The sequence below is a fragment of the Toxorhynchites rutilus genome, chromosome 1 (assembly GCF_029784135.1).
Source record: "Toxorhynchites rutilus septentrionalis strain SRP chromosome 1, ASM2978413v1, whole genome shotgun sequence".
In the NCBI taxonomy this organism is placed as follows: Eukaryota; Metazoa; Arthropoda; class Insecta; order Diptera; family Culicidae; genus Toxorhynchites; species Toxorhynchites rutilus.
Window position 1 is genome coordinate 176192432 of NC_073744.1, and position 22033 is coordinate 176214464.

At 39.2% G+C, this 22033-nt stretch overlaps 1 protein-coding gene and 1 long non-coding RNA gene across 13 annotated transcripts in view; one reads left to right on the forward strand and one right to left on the reverse strand.

Moving 5' to 3' along the window:
- Window positions 1–22033, reverse strand: part of LOC129763005 (uncharacterized) — a 143658-nt gene that overhangs the window by 40285 nt on the left and 81340 nt on the right. The window contains exon 3 of the long non-coding RNA XR_008740777.1: window positions 19583–19615. This is a non-coding gene — a long non-coding RNA (uncharacterized LOC129763005). The remainder of the gene's footprint in view (window positions 1–19582; window positions 19616–22033) is intronic.
- The window catches only part of LOC129762886 (phospholipid-transporting ATPase IF), a 30211-nt gene continuing 8455 nt past the window's right edge, over window positions 278–22033 (forward strand). The window contains exons 1-4 of one of the 12 annotated variants that reach the window (XM_055761493.1): window positions 1641–1722; window positions 12684–13005; window positions 13644–13851; window positions 20890–22022. In XM_055761493.1, the coding sequence (XP_055617468.1) occupies window positions 12907–13005; window positions 13644–13851; window positions 20890–22022 (1440 nt within the window). In that variant the 5' untranslated portion in view covers window positions 1641–1722; window positions 12684–12906. The other 11 variants (XM_055761475.1, XM_055761484.1, XM_055761513.1 and 8 more) reach the window with 11 other exon arrangements.

The following is a 22033-nucleotide window of genomic DNA, read 5'->3' on the forward strand; positions in this document are numbered from 1 at the left end:
ATGGAGAACGCATCGTGATACCAACTCGTGCAACGATTTCGACTTGAGTCTCGGTGGGCGCCCAAAAGTGCCGCCACCAACATTTGTTTTGATTCGTTCGTTTTGCTCGCGCTTCCTCCCCCTTTTGCGCGACATTACACTTTTCATCAAATCGGAACTTAATCGAAAACGCATACTTACATCACTTTTTTTTCTTGCGCCACTCCTCTCCGGTTGAGATAGCAAGTTCTGAACTTTGCATAGGTGGGGTATCACATTGGGGTTTCGGTTTCATTATCACTTTAGCAGCAATAGTCGATTGAGTGTTCGAGATGTGTTCAAAGGGGCGCGTGTTAGCCGCTTATTATCGTGTGGTTTAAATCATAGTGCACTGCAATGAAATGACAGTTTGTCGATGCTCACATGGCGGAGCTTGTTGTGAATGGTTTTCATTGTTTACATTTATGCGGCGTGAAAAAAAATAACACAAATTTCGACGCGGAAGCTTTGCTAGAACTAGAGTGGTTTTCCATAAACAGCAATCTGTGTTTAGAGTATAACAAATCATCGTAATCATGGCAGTGTTTTAAACTTGGACAAAATGGTAAGTTTGACAAGGGTTCAGTGTCAACATGCGTGTGACTTTTTTTTATCGACACGATGCCACCTAATATCGATCTCTTATCGGCGTATTCTGCGCTGATAACGAGCATATATGATAATAAAATTTCCAAATATCCTCCAACGTTTGAACAGGAAATTAATCATTTGTTTTCACGAACATGAACATTCGAAACAATCACACCATTGTGGCGAAAACTAAAAAATAAGTGCTTCGAGTTCTGACACTGATATTTGTTTATCGCTAACTATTGATGTCGCTACAATATATGTTGCGTATCCCTTCTGTAACGATTGATTACGCGTGACAGGTTCACAACGTTTGGGACAATTTTTGAGCAGCACGATTCCACTTCCCAATTGTTGTGATGCAAATGTATTCGGAAACCTTGGCGGGGTGTAAACGTTACAGACAAACAGCTTCGGTTGCACCTGGAGTCGGGACGGTTGCGCCGAAGGTGCAAGATATACCGGCCAATTGTCTGTGGTCTGGGCCCAGCGACTCCGGTCAATTATGCATCGCTCAAAACCTGCGCCGCGCGATATCTAATTGATTGAAATTGATTGAACGATGGTGACGATATTTTACGAGTTCAAAGCAAGTGTGCTCATGGGCGGTTTTTGTTTTATTGCCGGGTGGCGCGGCGAAAGAGGTCGAATTCTGATTTAGGTTCGATATTCGACTGATGACACCAAATTATTGAATTTATGACCGGGATCGAAGATCGGCACCAGCCGAATGACGCTGCAATATTGCGCCTTCCCAACAGGACAACAGGACGGTTGATCGTGGCTCGTGCTCACGATGAAAGAAAATGATTATTTTTCCAGCGATCATCGGGATAGCGCCACCAAGTATTTTTATCGATAGTGACCGTGGCGAAAAGGGGGGCTGGGGCCAAACATCAAAACAAGAACATTTAAGCATCGCATCGTTTTCGCTACGCGATCGCCGACGTCATCTCGGTGATCATGGCGTCGTGAGATGGAGCGGGTATATGTTGCCGAGATGGTGTCAAAGAGTTCAGTTATCAAGTGACTGTGAACTTGAAATGATATCGTTGCCGTTCTCGATACCAATCGGGCGTCGTCGTCGTCGAGTTGTGGATTGGTTATCGAACAGTTGAGTGAATAACGATATATGATATACATCCCGAGGATCGCTTGGAAAATCAGTTCAGAGATGGAACCACGTGAAACTATGCAAAAATACATTTCTGGTGATTTAAAGTGATTCGAAAAAACCCCAAGAACTCTCCTGGTTCCTCTATCGGTGCGTTGAATTATGGATCATGAAAAGCTCATCGTTGTGGTTCCTAGCGAAGAAGGACAAGAGTGAGGCCAGATTTTTCCGGTAGCAAGGACATCGAAATTTGTTTTTGTTAATAAATTTTAATACAGCAAAACGATTCAGGACTCCATTCTCGCAATCCCATATCGTGTCGCATGTCAAGTCGAAGCGCTACTGCTGTGGATTGAGTGAGCCTACTTGTTAGGTTAGTGGGGAAGGATTCCCAGTCTCAAACGGCATCGGTGGAAGCAGGGAAGAAACCAACAAAAGCACGGTTCTTTTTGCGTTAGTGTCAGATCAGGTATTCAAATTGCCAAAGATTAGATCTGATCATCTATATCTTCTCTCCTTGCCCCAAATACTATGCTCTTAAACTTGAACTTGTAAAACATTTCCTAGATAAGGAACTCAAGGGACATTTGCATCCTTTTTTTTCTTTTTTTAAAATGATGATGGTCCCACTTCTTTCCCCTGCAAAGGTTTGAGCGGAACGAGTTATCTTATTGATAATCATTATATTACGGTATTTACATTTTTTCATCAACTAACAGTAGGCAAGCTAAATTGAAAAGAAAACGGACTGGTTATCTCGCAGGCATAGATTACTAATCGAAAGACAAATTCAAGCCATTATATGAACGTATTTATTCCATGGCATGTCGAGGGAATTTCCAACCCGGGAAGACCCTAGACCGATCAGGAATTGACCCAATACCTATGTCAGTATTAGCCACGAATTTACAAGGAAACTCCCGCTTTATTAGATCCCCGGCCACGGTGCGATCGTTTCCGAGTTCAAGCAGCTGAGCAAACCCAAGCCTAACTCTAGCCGATACTTCAGGCTCATTACTTATCTGAAGGCATGTCAAGAAAATTTCCAACCGAAAAAATCCTTGACCGATCAGGAATTAAACCCAATCCCTATGTCAGCATTAGCCTTGAATTTACGAAGGAATTCCCGCTTCACTAGATACCCGACAACATTCTGCAAATGTGATCGAGACCAGACAGCTGAGCAAACCTAAGCCTAATTCCAACCAATACTTCAGGCCCTACATTCAACCTGGAGTATAAACGTATCAACCAGAATCTGCAATGAGATCTGCCACAACACAGAAAAATCTCGATGTAATTATCTGTCAAGAAGATGAATTTACGAGTATTCCGGTTGTGCTATCCCTAGCTTCCCTCTGGTTTTCACATTATACCCCTTGGAATGCTTTAATTTTTCCGCGAAAAACTGCTTTTGCTTATGTTCGATCTAACGTATTTTTATGTCTGTCAACGCGCGCGGCTCAAACTATTGCAGACTTCACAATTATTTTATTTTTTTAATTAATTTAAAAACTAAAAATGAAATACAAACAAAATCAATCAATACCATCATCATCAAAGTCTTGAAATAATACAAAATAAAATTAAAAAAATAAATACACAAACACAGAAGACAATATTTTAAAATATGAAATCATGATGATGGTACCCTTACAAAAGCTTGAGCTGAACGAGTTCTCTTGTTGATAATTATTATGAAGAAATTGATGAAAAAACAGACTGTTTATGTCATAGGCATAGATTCCCATTCGAAAGAACAACTCAAATCATCATCTGGACCTATTTATTCCATGGCATGTCGAGGGAATTTCCAACCCGGGAAGACCCTAGACCGATCGGGAATTGAACCCAATACCTATGTCAGCATTAGCCTTGAATTTACTAGGGAATTTCCGCTTTACTAGATACCCGACAACGATCTGCTAATGCGGTCATTTTCGAGACCAGACAGCTGAGCAAACCTAAGCCTAATTCCAGCCGATACTTCAGGCCCTACATTCAACCCAGGGTGTAACGTGTCAACCTGACTCTGCAATGAGATCCGCCACAACACAGAAAAATCTCGTTATAATTATCAGTTGAGAAGATGAATTTACGAGTATTCTGGTTGAGCTAGCTAAATCATAGAAAACATAAATGAAGATTGAAAGGAAACCAAGATTAATTTCAATGCTCCATTCAGAGTGACAGAGAGATTGATTTCAATCAGAGCATTTCTATGACTATTTTTCAGCCATAATGCCGACTATTCACGGCTAAACTTTTTTCAATAAAATCACTGTTCGTTTAGGTCGAATTTCATGTCGACTTGACTAGCCATTGGCAGCACCATCTCAGATTGCAGGGCAACTTTGTGGGTGTATAATCATTGGCCATTTGAGCCACATTGCATACTTGAAACCTCCAACAAACTGCTTGAAAAAGGTCTAAGTAAATTTCTTAAATTAAAAAAAAAATCCAACTCAAAAATAATAAGATCTACAAAATTTTGGTCTAAGAATAAAATAAAGGAAATTGTTAAAATTTTTATCTAGATATTCAAATGAATTTAAAAAATTACACTTGTAAAAATTGTTTAAAATAAATAAATTCATTTTTCTCAAAAGCTTTTTTTTCAAACTCTAAAAAATATTTGAATAGCCCATACAATAACCAACAAAAAAAAATAGAAATTGAATTATTTTTCTCAGATCTAAGAATATCATGAACTTTTGTCGAGGACGTTAACTTTCTATATTTTACAGTTTATGGAATATATGGCATTTTCGTATGGAGATTATTGAGAAAATATTTTACGTAACATTTTTGTTTGTGTATACTCGCGTTTATCAAGTTCTTGATGTGCTGTGAGATGGAAAAAGTTTGCAGAATATGTCAATCGTGATAATTTACACACTAAACTGTCACGAGTTAAATAAACATCAATAGTAATTTTTCGAAGAAAATATGAAAAAGTTTATGCTAGGAAAACTTTTTCCCAGTAGCAGTGCCCTTCTTCCGATGTATGGGTCACTTGTTGGTACACTGAAGTCGCTTTTCACGCGGTTTTTTTATACGCGGTTTTATTTCACGCGGCTTTTTTTACGCGGTTTTTGGAATTTACACGGTTTACTTTTACGAGGATTATGGAATTTACGCGGATTTCGGAATTCACGCGGTTTTTCTTACGCGGATTTTGAAATTTACACGGTTGATACGTAAAATTCAATATGCTAACTGATGTGACTTTTCACGAAATTAGTTTGTATTGTATCACTAATTAGTAGCTGAGAAATAAAAGAATGTACAGATAACATGATTGTAGCATGCAAAGAATTCAGGTAATCAATTGTTAGAATATGGGTTGCATTTTAAACTAATAATTCACTGTTTGTTAGATTTTTAAATAGATTTTAAAAATTACCTGGTTTATTTTTACGCGGTTTTTTTTACGCGGATTTTGGAATTTACGCGGTTTTCTTTTACGCGGTTTTTGTTTACGCGGCACGTATCCCCCGCGTAAAACGCGACTCCAATGTAATTATATAGGCTATTCATATAATTTTGACGTGGGACTACGTCTAACCGGAGTATATGGGGGGTGAAATGAAAACCTAAACACAGAACATGCAGGAAAAAATGAAATATTTCGAATGCTTATAACTCGAACATTCCTTAATAGATCGGAAAGATGTTCGCATCAAATGATAGGAAATATTTCTACGGTAATTTCCACATTGTGCGGAAAATTGTGTTTCACATGGGGGAATCATATCGATCATTTTATTGCTAGCAGCGATGAGTTCGATCGAGTCAATGCTCTCGTTCGTCCAAACCAATACGGTCCAAATAAAAAATGTCATATTGTATACTGAGCTACACTTGTTTTCTCTCAATCAATAATGTTTGATCATAATATCAAGCTTCAAATTACCAAATATTAGGGTGTCAAAAAAGTCCTGCGGTATTTCCGCGAGGTGTCATTGTAAGCGCGTAGTTCTAGTTGTATTCATTGTATCGAGTCATACTATAGCTTGTTGGAAAGGTATTTTTGCGCGCTATAATATAGTGCTTGACAGTGTTTTGTTTGGTTAAGTCGTTCGTGACTTATAGTGTCGCAAATATGGAGCAAAATAAAGAGAAAATCCGACATATTTTACAGTACTACTATGACAAAGGCAAAAATGCATCTCAAGCTGCCAATAAAATTTGTGCAGTTTATGGACCCGATACAGTTTCCATTTCCACCGCACAACGATGGTTTCAACGTTTTCGTTCTGGTGTAGAGGTCGTCGAAGATGCGCCACGCTCCGGAAGGCCTGTCGTCGAAAATTGCGACAAAATCGCTGAATTAGCCGAGAAAGACCGGCATAGTAGCAGCCGTTGCATCGGCCAAGAGCTGGAGATAAGTCATCAAACCGTTATTAACCATTTGAAGAAGCTTGGATTCACAAAGAAGCTCGATGTATGGGTGCCACACACGTTGACGCAAAAAAACATCTTTGACCGTATCGACGCATGTGAATCGCTGCTGAATCGCAACAAAATCGACCCGTTTCTGAAGCGAATGGTGGCTGGCGATGAAAAGTGGGTCACTTACGACAACGTGAAGCGCAAACGGTCGTGGTCGAAGCCCGCTGAAGCGGCTCAGACGGTGGCCAAGCCCTCATTAACGGGCAGGAAGGTTCTGCTGTGTGGTTGGTGGGATTGTCAAGGAATAATCTAATATGAGCTGCTTCCCTATGGCCAAACGCTCAATTCGGACCTGTACTGCCAACAACTGGACCGCTTGAAGGTAGCACTCATGAAGAAGAGGCCATCTTTGATAAACAGAGGCCGCATTGTCTTCCATCAGGACAACGCCAGGCTACACACTTCTTTGGTGACGCGCCAGAAGCTCCGGGAGCTCGGATGGGAGGTTCTTTTGCATCCGCCGTATAGTCCGGACCTTGCACCAAGTGACTACCACCTGTTTTTGTCCATGGCGAACGAGCTAGGTAGTCAGAAGTTAGCCACAAAAGAGGCCTGTGAAAATTGGCTATCCGAGTTTTTGGCCAATAAGGAAGCGAGCTTCTATAACAGGGGTATTATAAAGTTGGCATCTCGTTGGGAACAAGTCATCGAACAAAACGGCGCATATTTGACTTAAAACAGATGATTGTAACTAATTTTATGAACAAATGAATATTCAAAAAAAAAAAATACCGCAGGACTTCTTTGACAGCCTAATATATCATAAAATAAAAGAGATGATTTTTGGACATTAAAATTTGATGCGTGGTGATTTGGTCCAGTGTGCGTTTCATCGAAAAAAACATACTTATGTTTATGTAAAGTATTTTGGGATAATGTTACAATCAGTAACAGTGTTCTCGGACCAATACCAGGTGTCTTGGCCGCCAAGATAGAAACATGAACGTAAAAAAAATATTCCAATACCTGAAATTTGTAGCTTCGAAATGATGTACATCTCATCGATATGCGTTGATTTTTCACGAAGTTACAGCATGTCAAAAATAACTTGAAATATCCAACTTCGCACTCTGTTCCTATAATTTTTTTTGTCGAGTGTATATTTAATCAGTACACGTTGATAAAATTTTATCTGTCAAAAAGAGTAAAATATTTGGCTTCAGTTAAACAGTGTCATGCACCCTTAGTAGCCAGAACTAGTCATTGGAATGATGGTATACTGTTCGTGAATGATTGTATTTATGACCTGTATTAGTTACAGAAACGGATCCTAGAACGTAAGAACGTAAGGGATGGAAAAATATCTATTGATCGGCTTAACGAATTTAAGGCTAATGTATCAACATCAACTTCGGTTATGATAAATCTGACCATGATGTACTCGTCCAATGTCATTAGAAGAAAATATCAAACCATTCTACCGCTTACTGTAAATTTTCTCAATCTGGTTCTCAGAGAAATGATTCAGCCAATTGATGAGGAATTCAGAGAGCGGCACAATATTGATATCTCGTACTATTCTTCAGATGAACGAACCAATATAGTCATGTTTTGGGGTAAAGTTCTAGCCACAACTACCCGTGGTGGTGAAACGCCATTCCCGCAATTAAGAAAATTTATTCCAAAAAATGTACTGAATATCGAAGAAAGTGTAGTTTGGTGCAAATATCTGCAACCATTAAGTTTAAGTATAAAGCGTCGATATATGAGAAGAAAAACATACAAACATCAAACAACGTTCTAGTGAAAACGTTCAATAATATTCGCAATAAATATAAAAAATGTCGACGAAAACCCAGACAAATCTAGACTTATGATTTTCTAACATCCAGATTTCTGTTCAATACACTGGGCAACAATATCTCTAGTGCAGCGAAATAAAATCTATAAACTTACAAAGGAAAAATATAAAATTTGATTTTTCATCAAATACACCTTTTTGACGTAGGACTACGTCTAACCGGAAGATATAGGGGGTGAAATGGAAATCTAGGCACTGAACAAGTAGGAAAAAATGCAAGATTTGGAACGCTTATAACTCGAGCATTTCTCAATAGATCGCAAAGGTTTTAGCATCAATTGATAGGAAATATATCTACGCATCTATCATAACGAATAACATTTCATTTTTCTTGAGATAAATAATTGAATAATTGTGAAATATCAAGCATTGTCAAAATGCACTATGTGCCCATTTTTGATTGGACCATTTTGTGCTCCTCAAATCGTACCGACCAAAACGGGCAACCAGAGCAGCAGCGAAATAGAATGAAGCACGATTGGAAAGGAAAAAGAAAAAAATAAACGAAACATTGGTCGCAGTCTCACACATGCGTAATTCTCGAGCCAGCCAGTCAGCTTAAAAATCCCCGCTCCGCTGCCGTAACGATCACACAGATTCTTTGTGTGGACACCGACTGGACAACACCGTTGCTGGACGGGCTGGACGGCGAGGGATCGAGTGCCTTTCTCAAGGCAAGAGGGCGGAGGTGGTAGCGCTGGAGTAGAATAGAGTAGAGTTTTCAAAGGGCCTTTCTCAAGGCTAGAGACGAATGAACTGCAAAAGTTTAAAATCTCTATAATACAATACCTTCCTTCCTTCCGTAACGATCATTCTCATTCAAACCGTACACCACATCGGTTCGCATCACAACACATCAACAAACCAACCCAAGCAGCCATGTCTGGACATGGTAAAGGAGGAAAAGTGAAGGGAAAGGCAAAATCCCGCTCGAACTGTGTTGATCTGGAGTTCCCCGCAAGGGTAGCTAGGCCGAGCGCGTTAGTACCAGTGCACCAGTCCACCTAGCCGGCGTTATATAGTTTCGGCCGCCGAAGTGATCGAGTTAGCTGGCAAAGCTGCTCGCGACGATAAGAAAATCCGCATTCGGAACAGAACACATTCGGTTCGGTGGACATCAAGACAACAGGCAGTTGCAGCGAGTGGCGAGTGGCAAACGCAATCGCAAAACGGCATCAGGTAGCAGAAGAAAAAAGTTTGTTCTTTATACAAACTGCTTTGGTGGCAAATCCAGAACAAGGCGGGATCGAGGGCGTTCGAAATGTTTTTTTTTTCAAAACCACGAGTACTAAGTTTTCTAAATTGGAACCATTCCATAAAACAAGGCGCTTCTCAGGGCCATTAAACCTTCCAAAAAAGAGTTTAGGAAATACAGTTCAATGCTTTCTAAAACATTATCCAAAATAATAATAAAACACAAATTGATTTTTTCATCATTTGTTTGCCAGGATCTGATGAGTATGTGAATTTGGCAGTTGTTCTGAGCTTATTGATAGTTGGGGACTTTCCTGATTATTCAATTTTCACCAATTCTTAAATTGTTTCCAGATTGAAAGTACAGTAATTTACAATTAGTTTGACATTTAGCTAATTGGACGGACATGTAATGCGACATATTTAGTTGGACATTTTTGTAAACATAGAGTTCGGGGTCCAAATTATGACCCCACATTGAAAGTCGACACTGTACCACTGTCATCGCAAATGTTCAATTACAGGTTAAAATCGCCTCCAATGCGACACTGAGTGGTGCTTCGGCACGTCGCATTGAATGTAATTTACTGTACAACATGTCACAAAGCTGGATGGGAAGAAATTTACCAACTGTGAAAGCTGTGGCGAGTGGCAAACGCAATAGCTAAACAGGAAGGTTTAACCGAACAAGATGGGAATATCGAGTGATAACAAAAACACAACACCAAAGGTTCTTTTCAGAACCATCAATATATTCATAAAGAGTAAACAGTAAACTAATCCATTTTTCAGGTAGATAGGTAGGTATTCACGTAGGAGAAGAAAATAAAACAATATATTTAAAATATATATTTAACAAAAGCTGTCCCCTTTGTATAGTCCTACGTCACTCCGGTTATGTCCGCGACATTACCCACCCATCTTTTTTTTATTGAAGAAACTGCATGAACTTACATACAAGATCCTAAATAGAATGCTTACAATGAAAAGCTTATCAACTTGCTGCATGTTCAACGAATTTAAACAGACTTACCGGCGCTCCAAAATCGCTCGTTTTAACCATAAAAATGACTCCCAAAATAATATCGTACATTTTTAGAAGTCTTTGGTTGAGCGATACATTGAAATAGTATTCCAAAGAGAATGCAGGAAAACAAGAGCGCGGACTGGAGAATTAATATTATACTTCTGCTGGGCCATTTAACACCGTATGCTTCGAAATTTAGAATTTGGGCGCCTTACAAAATAAAATTCGTAGCACTTTTGTTATTCGTTATCTAAAATACAGAACGAGTACAGATGACAAAGGTTAACTAATATACGTACTGACGTAGTTGTTACCTTAAATTTTGAGATCACGGTCAAGATAAATCCATTCTCGCTTAGGGGGGTGCGTATTACACACTTCTCCTATACCAAATATATCATAAAATAAAAGAGATGATTTTTGGACATTAAAACATGATGCGGGGTGATTTGGTCCAGTGTGTGTTTCATCGAAGAAACATATTTATGTTTATGTAGAGTAGTTTGGGATAATGTTACAATCAGTAACAGTGTTCTCGGATCGATACCAGGTGTCTTGGCCGGATTCCAGACCGGAAAAATTGGATTGAGACCATCTCGAATTCTGTATGGATTTTTTCACTGTTGTTCGAGCATTTTCAAACAATTTCGGTGAGTGGTCAAAAAAATCCGTTCTCAATGGCTTGCGTTGCTCTTTCAAGCTCCTCCTTCTTCCAACGTTGTATTTTTGTAATTCAGCGGCATCTGGAATCATTTAGACCAGGGGTTCTCAAAGTGGTCGATGACAAATCCAGATGATTTTCCAATATCCAGATTTCTGTTCAATACACCAGGCAACCCTGACTTAACCCTTTATAAGGCCGTGGAAACTAGGCAAGGAATCTACTCAAACTTCAGAGAACATAATCCTTACATGAGAAAGAATACATTATCTTTGATAAAAAATAAAATACTGAAACAGTTGAAAAAATTGGTGGCAATATAGTAGGGTAAATGATCTTGGTTTGTCCAGTCGAAAATATGATCATGGTTTGCCCACTTTTTTGAATGCTCTAATCCAGCGCTCCTGTGTCAAATAAGGCCTTCGAATGCTTCGAAACATATAAATGAAATTGCCTTTTACATGATTTATAGTAGTTTGATAGTATATTTTTACGAAATCACATGTTTTAAAGGGTTATAAAATACATCTTCTATTTGTGTCAATGCGCCCCTCATTCGAGCTAACTTTTAATCGATCTCCAGATGATTATTTGGCACGTATTCAGACCTTTTCTGGATTACAACACTTATAAATATTGTAAACATCATGCTCGCTCACCATTTGTATCGGATTTACATAGCTAAACCATTAAATTAACGCATTTTGATGAACTCAATTCTTATCATGAGTTGTCCAGTTCAATAATGTTGTTTTGTCCACATGATTTCTATGGCAACCGCTTGGCGCGCTGCAGTTTGTTTATGTTTGTTTATGGTGTGCTTCGCGCATAGCAGAGGTATGGTTTTTCTGTGTTGATTGTGTTGAGGTGAACACTTCTAAAATGCCCAAGAAAAGACAATATTCTGAAGAAAGCCTAAATTATTAATGAATCAATATGATGACAGTAAACTCAAGCAATGATAAATGCAACATCTAATTGTGAATTCGAATGTTTTCATTCAAAAATGGAGATTTCTAAAACCGGACAAACCATGATAATTTTTTTGGGCAAACCATGATCAGAGGTGGTCAAACCATGATCATAATTCTTCTTTAAGGAAAATCGTTAAAAACATAAAAATTTGAATAATTTCAACACCTTATGGTAGTATTAGCAACTAGAGACTTGAGGCTTTTCAACAAACCCAAACTCGTATCGATTATGTGTGATTTTCATGAAGAAAAATCGAATTGCCATTACTAGTTACGTAAAAACACCCCAAATTGGACAAACCAAGATCATTTACCCTAGTCATTCTGAGGGGTGAATTCCATAGCTGCTCGATCTCTAGCTTGCGTTATTTTAGTTCTTGCCAATCAAAAAACTATACTCCGTTCCAATCATAGCAAGCCGCGGGCACTTTTTAGCGTATGTGTAACAAGATAAATATTGTTGTCACCGTTGTCAGATAGCGCGACGGGCGGGTACACCGCGTTCCCGCAAAAGTGACGTATATCGCAGCTTGATAACGCGCACCACCTTCCGATACCGATACGAACCAAATCGGATGTTATCTTATCGCGTCGCGTCACCTCCGTCCACCTCCGGTAATGGTGGCGATGGCTCGATTGCGGTAAGGATTTTGTCGCTTCCCGTGCGCGTTTGTGGATTCCAAGAACAGTAGGCTCGGATAGCGGCAGTAGCAGCATTTGGCGAAACTTTGCGCTCCAGGAATACACTCGATTGAGTCCGGCAGTCCAGTCGCGGTGTGTGTAGTATGTGGAGTGTATGTTCACCGAGGCCTGCCAAACGATGTGCTAATTGGCGTGTTTATCCGCAGGCGGAAAATAAGTGACAAATAAGTTTAGAAAACAAGCGATAAAAATTGCAATTTTTGGACCATCGAACGGGGCGAGTGTTGAATCGAGTGATTAACGCGAGCGTGGATCGGCCGTCTGGCCAGCTGTTTTCACCAGGAGGGCGGACAGAGGAGCAGTGGCCGATCCCATGATCGATGACGTGAATTGTTTCAGAGTGATCTCTACGATAGATATTGCCAAAAGATGGTGCAGCTATTGGATGACAACGCTGATGCTGATCTGAACGAACCCAATGTAGCCCAAGGTGAAACGTATCGAAGTTCGTTTTGGTGCTGGGGAAAGGTAATTTGCTCTCAAAAAATCTAGATCGAGAACTTGGGGGATTTATCTTATCTTTTTGTTATTCATCATAATTTTTTGGGAAAACTATACTCTGTTAATCATTGAAATGGTGGCGAGTTCAACACTGGAGTAGTGCACACGCACCTAGCCGCACGTTATCAGTTGACTCAGATAACAAAAAAACAATTATTAAAAAACGGTCGGTTGAGAAATCGAGTAACTAACTGCATTGTCATTTTACTCATTTATGAGCAAATTCGACATGACTTCTCACTAATCACCAAGTAACTCATTATGGTTACCACCATGAAAGAAGGACGTAATCTTCTCCTATGGTGCAATAAAAAGCATTATCGAAACTCGCGTCCATACGAAACCATACGTAAGGGAATCGTGAATCAGCAATTGCTGCCCGGATTGAGGCTCTTCAAATTTTAACCTACCTCGCGTGGAATCGCGAGTTGTCAACCTAATCAGTCGATTCTTATCGAAGGGTACTGCTGGAAGCACATTTATGGCAGAATTTTCTCGTCCACCATGGTTGGTTTTTCTTTAGCCAAAAAAACTATCCAAAAAAACTTTTGCCACCAAAAAGCTGTACCTATTCTCATCGCGGTACGTTTCGTTTTCTCCACCAGGGCAATCGTGTATCACAGGAGGCGGACTCGCTCAGCATCAAGGTAGGCGGCGAAAACCATGACAAGAAGCCAAAGGCGCACGAAACGAATCGCATCAAGTCCACCAAGTACACGCTGCTCACCTTCCTGCCGCTCAACCTGGCCGAGCAGTTCCGGCGGGTCGCAAACTTCTACTTCCTCTGCATGACGATCATCTCGATCGTGATCGGTAAGTTTCCACCGTTTGTCTGTGTCGTATCAATCGAATCGATTGTTGGTGTGGGGCTTATGGGTTATAAAATGTCCATGCGATTGCGCTAACTCTAGTGGAAGATGCCGATATGACATCATAGTTTGGGGTGGGAAGAAATGTGCGTGGATAGAGAGACGCACGGTACTCGCGATGTTCAATGCCAATATTTACATCGCTGGACGGCGGTCTCAGCGCTATCAGTGTGAGTCGACTGTGTTCGATGGTATTTAGGAGATATGAAAATTTGTGTAATCTATCATACCAGGTACGAGTTTGTACCCTGTTCGAAAGTGGTTCTACGAATCGGATATTGGCGCATAGATTGTAGCTTTCGTGACACTTGTAAACGGTACTGATTTCCCGGGAACATCCAGGCTTTCTGAAACTTTTTCTGATAGACAAACTTGTTTTTGTTGTCTGAGGTGAGACAATCCAGATAACCACTGTAGCGCGTCCAACATTATGCTAGAGTAAGTCTATGACAATTTAATATTAATCGCATGATCTTATTCTGTGAGCGCTGCAGTCTCATTAATTGTGTGCTATTTGCAAGGATCAAGATGGATGAGCAGAAGTCTATGTGAGGTGAGATTAGTGATTTGTACAATCTAATTTTACTAGTTATAGTTAACTCATTCTTCAAACAGCATAGGACGCCATACTTTTTAGCAATTTTTGACGTTGGACTATGTCTTTGATTTCTATATAGGGGGGTCACTCTACGAAAAATGTATCGTTTATTAAGAGTTTTCCAATACATATTACGCAGAATCGTTCTTACGATATATGTTCTAATATATATCATTAGATGGCAAATTTATCCAGCATTTTTTTCGCCTGAGACATCAGCAGTGGAAATAATAAAACTAGTGAGCAATTTAACAAATAAAAGAGGTATGTTTTGCGAGCGGATGCGAAGGTAAATAATGTATTATGCATTCTTTCGTTCAACTTCCCATGAATGTTGTGTGCAACACAAAATTGTGTGCATTAATTCGTTCTATCAAACAAATTAGCAAGACCTTTTTCGACATGTTGAAGTAATCGGATGCAAGATTTCATGCATCACTCAAATTTCATGCAAGAATTCAGCAAAGCAATGAGGAAAGTGTCACATATACAGTGATCGTTCGTCAATTGGGCTAACTGGACTGCAAAACAGCAAAAGCAATGCTTCAAATTGAAAATGACTTTGCAGCCGAGTTAACGTACGCCCTGTTATAGATAAGTCCAGTTGACGTTAGTCAAGTTAGCAAATGACTTCTGTATATGACGGGGTGACGAATATCTTAAGCGAGTGTCTTCCGGCCTGCGGCAACGAGGACTTATTGAGATCGGCATTACATCGCATCATCAAAATGAAACGGAATTAAATATTAATAGTCTTCATGACTCATACTCATAACTCTCAATTACTCAATTTCTTCTATGATATATTGAGCAGTAGAACCGATACGACATGACGATACGACATGATTGTGATAGTCTGCAAACAAACATTATTTCACAGAAAAAGCTAATGCTCCCGATGCCTTAGAATAAGACTAATAATAAGAATAAAACAATGGAAAGAAATCATAATACCATAGCTATCCATTGAAAATAAAGAAACTTCATGATTTCATGTATATTTTACATCAAAATATCTCGAAATCCTAAGTATTTTCAACTTGTTTTTTATTTCTTCCCCATAAACTTCATATTCAATGTAATCAATGACGATATATATTTTATTGTTTACCGATCCACATTAAATGCATCTACCATTCCACCCTGTTATGTTTCACACTGATATTCATTAATCATTTTCAGTTAGACAGTTGAACTTCCTGCCAGAAGCTTATTTTCTTTTTGACGTAGGACTACGTCTTTCATTTCTATACCGGGGTGTAAAATCAAAGTTTCGAAAACGAAAGCGTTACGCCGGAGACCGAGATTTTGAGCGTTAATAGCTCCTAAACAACTGAACGAAATGGTATGATAAACACTTCATTCGAAAGATAAAATATCTACGCGTTATATACTTGTTACTTTTTGATCCAAAAACTTGTTTCAATAGTCTTAAAATTGCTTTCAAAACAGGCTATTGAAATCACCAATCGGTATGTAAGCGAGCGCCGCTCGGAAATCCACTCAGTTCTAATTGAACAGCGATTGGAGCATGTTGTCGCTGTTGTGGTGAAGCTCTTCGTTTATCATGAAAGCGCGGGTGAACGGTGTCACCAAGAGCCTGTTTGTGCACCCTAGGTCAGAAGGGAATCCATCAGGAGGAGAGCGATGCCACAAACGGCTCCCCGGGAAGACATCGCTACACACACATACACGCGCGGAATTCTTTCCGTTTGGATGCCATTCAGCATCGAGAAAGTTCCGGAAAGATCTAATCATTTCTGGAAAATAATCTGCCAGTTCCTCTGGGAATTTAAAAATACATTCATGTGAAAGAGTTTATTTGAATGTTTTCTATCCATGTAACACTGTGACCAAATATTTTTCAATCAAGTACTATTAACAGGTGGTTATCGAGTTAGTATTAACCACTGGTGGGCTTCCAGTATCGAGGAAAATGTGGAAATATATAATCGTTACTGAAAATAATCTGCCAGTTCCTCTGGGAATTTAAAAATACATTCATGTGAAAGAGTTTATTTTAATGTTTTCTATCCATGTAACACTGTGACCAAATACATTTGGTTTTGTGATTTTTCAATCAATCGCAATTAACAGGATAGCTTCTGAAGATTATTCTTCCCCATCAGTAGGATGTTTCCGTATCCAATATTGTATGCGCCCGCAATCGATTATTGCTCAGTCGCCGAAAGTTCCGAGCTCAGAGAGTTCATTCCCCTCTAGTTTGCCTTCCAAATTGCCATCGTAAACAACGCCTTCTCTCGATTCAATCACACACAAAAAGCATACTTAAGCGATATTCTGGTGGTGAGACACATTCATTTTTCGTGAGGACATCGACAAGACAACATCTTTGCCTAACGTGCTGGAGGAGGTGGACGGCGAAGGATCGACACATACACGCGCAGAATTCTTTCCATTTGGATGCCATTCAGCATCGAGAAAGTTCCAGAAAGATCTAATCATTGCTGGAAAATAATCTGCCAATTCCTCTGGGAATTTAAAAATACATTCATGTGAAAGAGTTTATTTGAAGGTTTTCTATCCATGTAACACTGTGACCAAATATTTTTCAATCAAGTACTATTAACAGGTGGTTATCGAGTTAGTATTAACCACTGGTGGGCTTCCAGTATCGAGGAAAATGTGGAAATATCTAATCGTTGAAAATTACATTCAAGCGAAAGAGTTTATTTTAATGTTTTCTATCCATAAAATCCATAAAATATTTTTTGGTTTTGTGATTTGTCAATCAAGTGCAGTTAGCAGGAAAGCTTCTGAAGATTATTCTTCAGAACAAGGTTTTTCGTATCCTATATTGGATGCATAAAACCTTGTGCTTCCAACGTAACGCTCTCGTTTTCGAAGTCCCCCTAATACTCATTTATTCATTCATTCAGAATGGATTTTGATTCAACTTCAAACAAATGATCTCTAAATCAACGATAGTCCTACGTCACCCTTGCGGTTATACCATAGATATAACCCACTTCCTGTTTTTTTTTGTTCGTTACAAACCGTTTGTAGGTTATGAGTACATATAACGAGGGGGCCGTTTTTAGAGCTACTATTTGGAGTTTGAAAGAAGTTGAAGAATTTGTTAAAATTTCTGAACAATGAAAAGAATTATATTTAAAAAAAGAACAATTGTTCTGAACAATCACAGTCCTACGTCAAACTGCCGTCCGTACCCCTAGGCTCAGACCCTTCTACTTTTTTGATAACATTATCAATGTGAAATTTGAAAGCTAGTTTGATTTCTGTAACACGTTCGAGCGCCTCACCATCGATTTCAAAATAACCGTCGAATCTGGAGTTTGCTGAAGAAATGAGCATGTATTTAGTCTTACTAACATTGAACTTCAATTGATTAAATTTCAGCCACCGAGAGAGAGAATGAAGATCTTCGTTTAAATGTACCACGGATTTATTCAAGTCCTTAACTGCGATAAACAGAACAGTATCATCCGCGAACAAATTAACATCACAAAAACGTAAAACTCGCCGCATATCATTAACTCTTTGTGGTCGCTTGTCTGCTCTCAGCCACCACAGCAAGAAACCATGCTAATCTTATATTTTACTCAACCAAGTATCAATTTATGCTTTTCCTAAACGAAGCTTGATGTCTAGTGAACCTGTTCATGAATCAATACGGTGCTCCTATGAGTAATAGATAACGGTACTCAGTATCAAACAAAGTAGTCACCCACACAAGACAACGCACAGTGCGTTGAATGCATAGAAATGTGGGACGAAAATCATAACAGCAGAATTTAGCCATTGTAACACTTTGGTGCGATGGAAAACATTGTTCATAAGTATCAGACCTACTGTTTGCATGATTGTCTCATGTTATTTGTATATTCGCATAAGTTTCTCAAGCGACAAAGTCTTTGTTCATCTAAAGTGAAAAGTTCTGATCATTTTGATTATTTTTTGATCACGCAGAATTTTTTATTTTATTTTATCATTATTCTAGTAACTTCTGGTTTAAATTATATTGAAGTAGTTGTTTTTAAAGAGCAGAATAAATGTTTGCATAAGTGTCTTATGTCATCTGAATAATCTCATGTAAAAAAAATCATTGTTTGTTAAAAGTGAAAAGTGCTGATCTTTTCGAATACACATTGCTCGCATTGATTACACATTTATTGTATAAATGGCAAAAGTGTCTCATATTCAACGGATAATAAGAATAAAATTATGTATTGATTATCCTCATATGATTTACTCTTGGAGACTGTTTCGAACGATTTCACTCAAAGACGAACTATAAAATATAATTTTATATAAAAACATCACATTAAAATACATTGTTAATTACATGTTGTTGTACATATATATATATATATATATATATATATATATATATATATATATATATATATATATATCACAAAATAAAATTTTTCGTAATCTTGCATGTATCACTGTTTCTTCAAGGAAAAATAATTCCGACACCCATGTCCAAATTTAATACGACCGCAAAGGGTTAATATATAAAATGAAAAGAATAGGCCCTAACACACTTCCCTGCGGTACACCAAGTGTGTTACTGATGGGAGCAGAAATAAAATTGTTAAAAGAAGTCTTCTGAGTTCTATCACACAAATAGTTTTCAAACCATTTATATGATGTTCCTACAGTTCCCATGCGCTTCAATGTTTGCAACAATCAGGTCCTAGAAATTGTTTCAAAGGCGCGATTTAAGTCCAAGAAAACGACAGAAATAGTTTCTTTAGCCCCGATAGTTTTCTTTCCACTTTGCCAACACCAGATTCAGTGCGGTCTCACATGAGTATCCCTCTCGATATCCTGACTGCTCTGGTGTCAGCAAATTGTTGTTATCTATATATTCCATCAGCTGGCCTTCCACTACAAGTTCTATTTTTTTTTCTATTGTGTGCAACATGTTAAAAGGTCGGTACTCTCTGGCTTTATCCGTCCCATTAACTTTGGGGATGGGAACCTCAAGTGATACCTTCCAAACTTCAGGCACATGCTCAGTTTGCAATGATTCATTTGTCAGGCTCAGCAACTCGTGTCCAATAACATGAAAGTAATCTTGACTCACTTTTGCGTTGACATCGTCGATACCAGCCGATTTCTGCAAAAAAAAAAACAAATATCATTCAACTCTGCAAATGAGATGGGTAGACATTTTTTTTTATCTACAATTGTTATGTATTGGCTGTATTATTTCGTGAGGCTCACTGACCAATTCAATACATTGATTGATCAATTGAACACTGTTCACAAAATAATTGTTGAAATTTTCCGCTATCATTTGTTCTGAATGTTCTTCTGAACCTTCGAAAGTTATGGACCGCGATAAACTATTCTTAGTGTTAAGTAATTTTTTTCAATACTTTCCGTAACTCCTCACTGTTATTCTGATGTTGATAGATTTTCCTCTGAATTAATTCACATCTAGTCTTTTTCAAGGTTTGTGAATACATATGTTCCTCGCGGAGGTGTACCTATACTAATCATTTTCTAAATTACTTCTACGAAACTTCACGCACTGTTTATCTCTTTTCCGTTTGAGACGTTCGAAGGCTGTTCGAATTTTTCAAATCGATATGTTTTTCAAAAAATGTGTTTGGTAGACACTTTCAATACATTAGTGAGAACAGGTGCCTTTAAATCCAAATTGTCTGTTATTGCAGAAGAATCCAGATTACTCGCGTCTAGATGAGACAGTGCTTCTTTTGAATGATTGTTCCAGTACTTGATCTTAACTTTATTTTCTTCACGTTCATCCTGTTCACTCTCAATATAAACAAAAATTGTCTCATGGTCCGTAATTTCAAATTTGGCCTCTATCAAGGAATAAACTGTGTTAACATTAGAAAAAACGTGATCTGTCAAAGTTCTACTGTTTCTAGTCATTCTAGTTACATCGGAAACAGTCTGTTTCAAGTTATAAAAATCAGAGAGTTGTTTCAGTTGCTTCGAATTCTGCACGTTGAGCCTATCAATGTTGAAATCACCAGCAATAATATTTAATTTGCTACTAACGATGAAACTTTCCCACTAGTTTTCCAAAATTTCTAAAAATCGCTGGTCACTTGAAATGGTAGTGATATAAAATTCCAAACTTTCCCATCTGCATACCTCTTTCAACTGAAATTGCCAAGAACCAATTATTTTCAACATATTCGTTTATCCGAATGTGGAATTTAATCGATTCTTTTGCGTAAATAGCAACTCCTCCAGTGCAATAGGCAAAAAGCAACTTTGTTATCCGGGATATTATATTGATCGAATGAATTCTCATCCACAATATGAGTTTCTGAGCATTTTTTCCGTGTATTAGTTTTTCTTCTTCTTGGAAACTTCGAATAACTATGGACTTTCTTTCCCACTCACCCCCCGCAGACAGTCCGGTTTCTCCGCTGACCTCGCTGGCTCCGCTGGTGTTTGTGATCGCCGTCACCGCAACCAAGCAGGGCTATGAAAACTACCTCCGCTACCGGGCGGACAACATGGTGAACTACTCGCTGGTGACGGTATTCCGCAGCGGCACCGAGCTGGACATCCGCTGTCAGGACATTCGCCACGGGGACATCGTACGAACCTCGCGGGACTGTGATATTCCGTGCGATTTGGTGCTGCTAAAATCGTCGGACGAGAACCGCAAGTGCTACGTGACAACGGCGAATTTGGACGGGGAGACCAACTTGAAGACGATGTCGGTGCCGAAGGGGGTGCCGGACGTTCCGCTGGACAAGCTGCACACTCTGGGGAGGATTGAGTGCGAGCTGCCGAAGACCGATTTGTATTCGTTTAACGGGAGAATCGAGCTGGCCGAGGTTCACCAGAGGTCGAGCGAGTTGACGAGTATCGATGGTGGAGGTATCGATCATTCGGTGCTCCCGTTAATGGCGGAGAATTTGCTGTTACGTGGTTCGCGCTTGAGGAATACGGAGTGGGCTATCGGATGTGCGGTTTATATCGGGCAGAAAACGAAGTTGGCTCTGAATAGCAAGATGACGAACGTCAAGATGAGTTCAAGCGAAAGCTACATCAATAAGTTTCTGGTTTTCTTCCTGGTGCTGCTGGTGGCCATCGTGATGGTTTCGTTCTTCATGAAGCGGGACACCGACCGGAATCAACGACAGCACAATCAGTATTTGGGGGAGTATTTGGCGACGTATCAGGTGTCACAGTTTCTCCAGGATTTCTTCTCTTTTCTCATTCTGTTCAACTATTTGATTCCGATTTCGTTGTATGTGACAATCGAGATGGCGAAGTTTTTGGGGGGATTTTACCTGGAGTGGGATCATGAGCTGTACGACGAAGAGACCGACCAGCCGTGCATTGTGAACACGTCGGATATCAACGAGGAGTTGGGACAGGTTTCGTTGCTCTTCTCTGACAAAACGGGAACGCTGACCAAGAATGTGATGATTTTCCAGCAGTGCTCGATCAACGGGAAGATGTACAGCCAGGAAGGTCGAAGGCTGCAGGAAGTTGGGAGGAATCATGCGCTGAAGATCAACCAGTGTTCGGTAGGTAATGC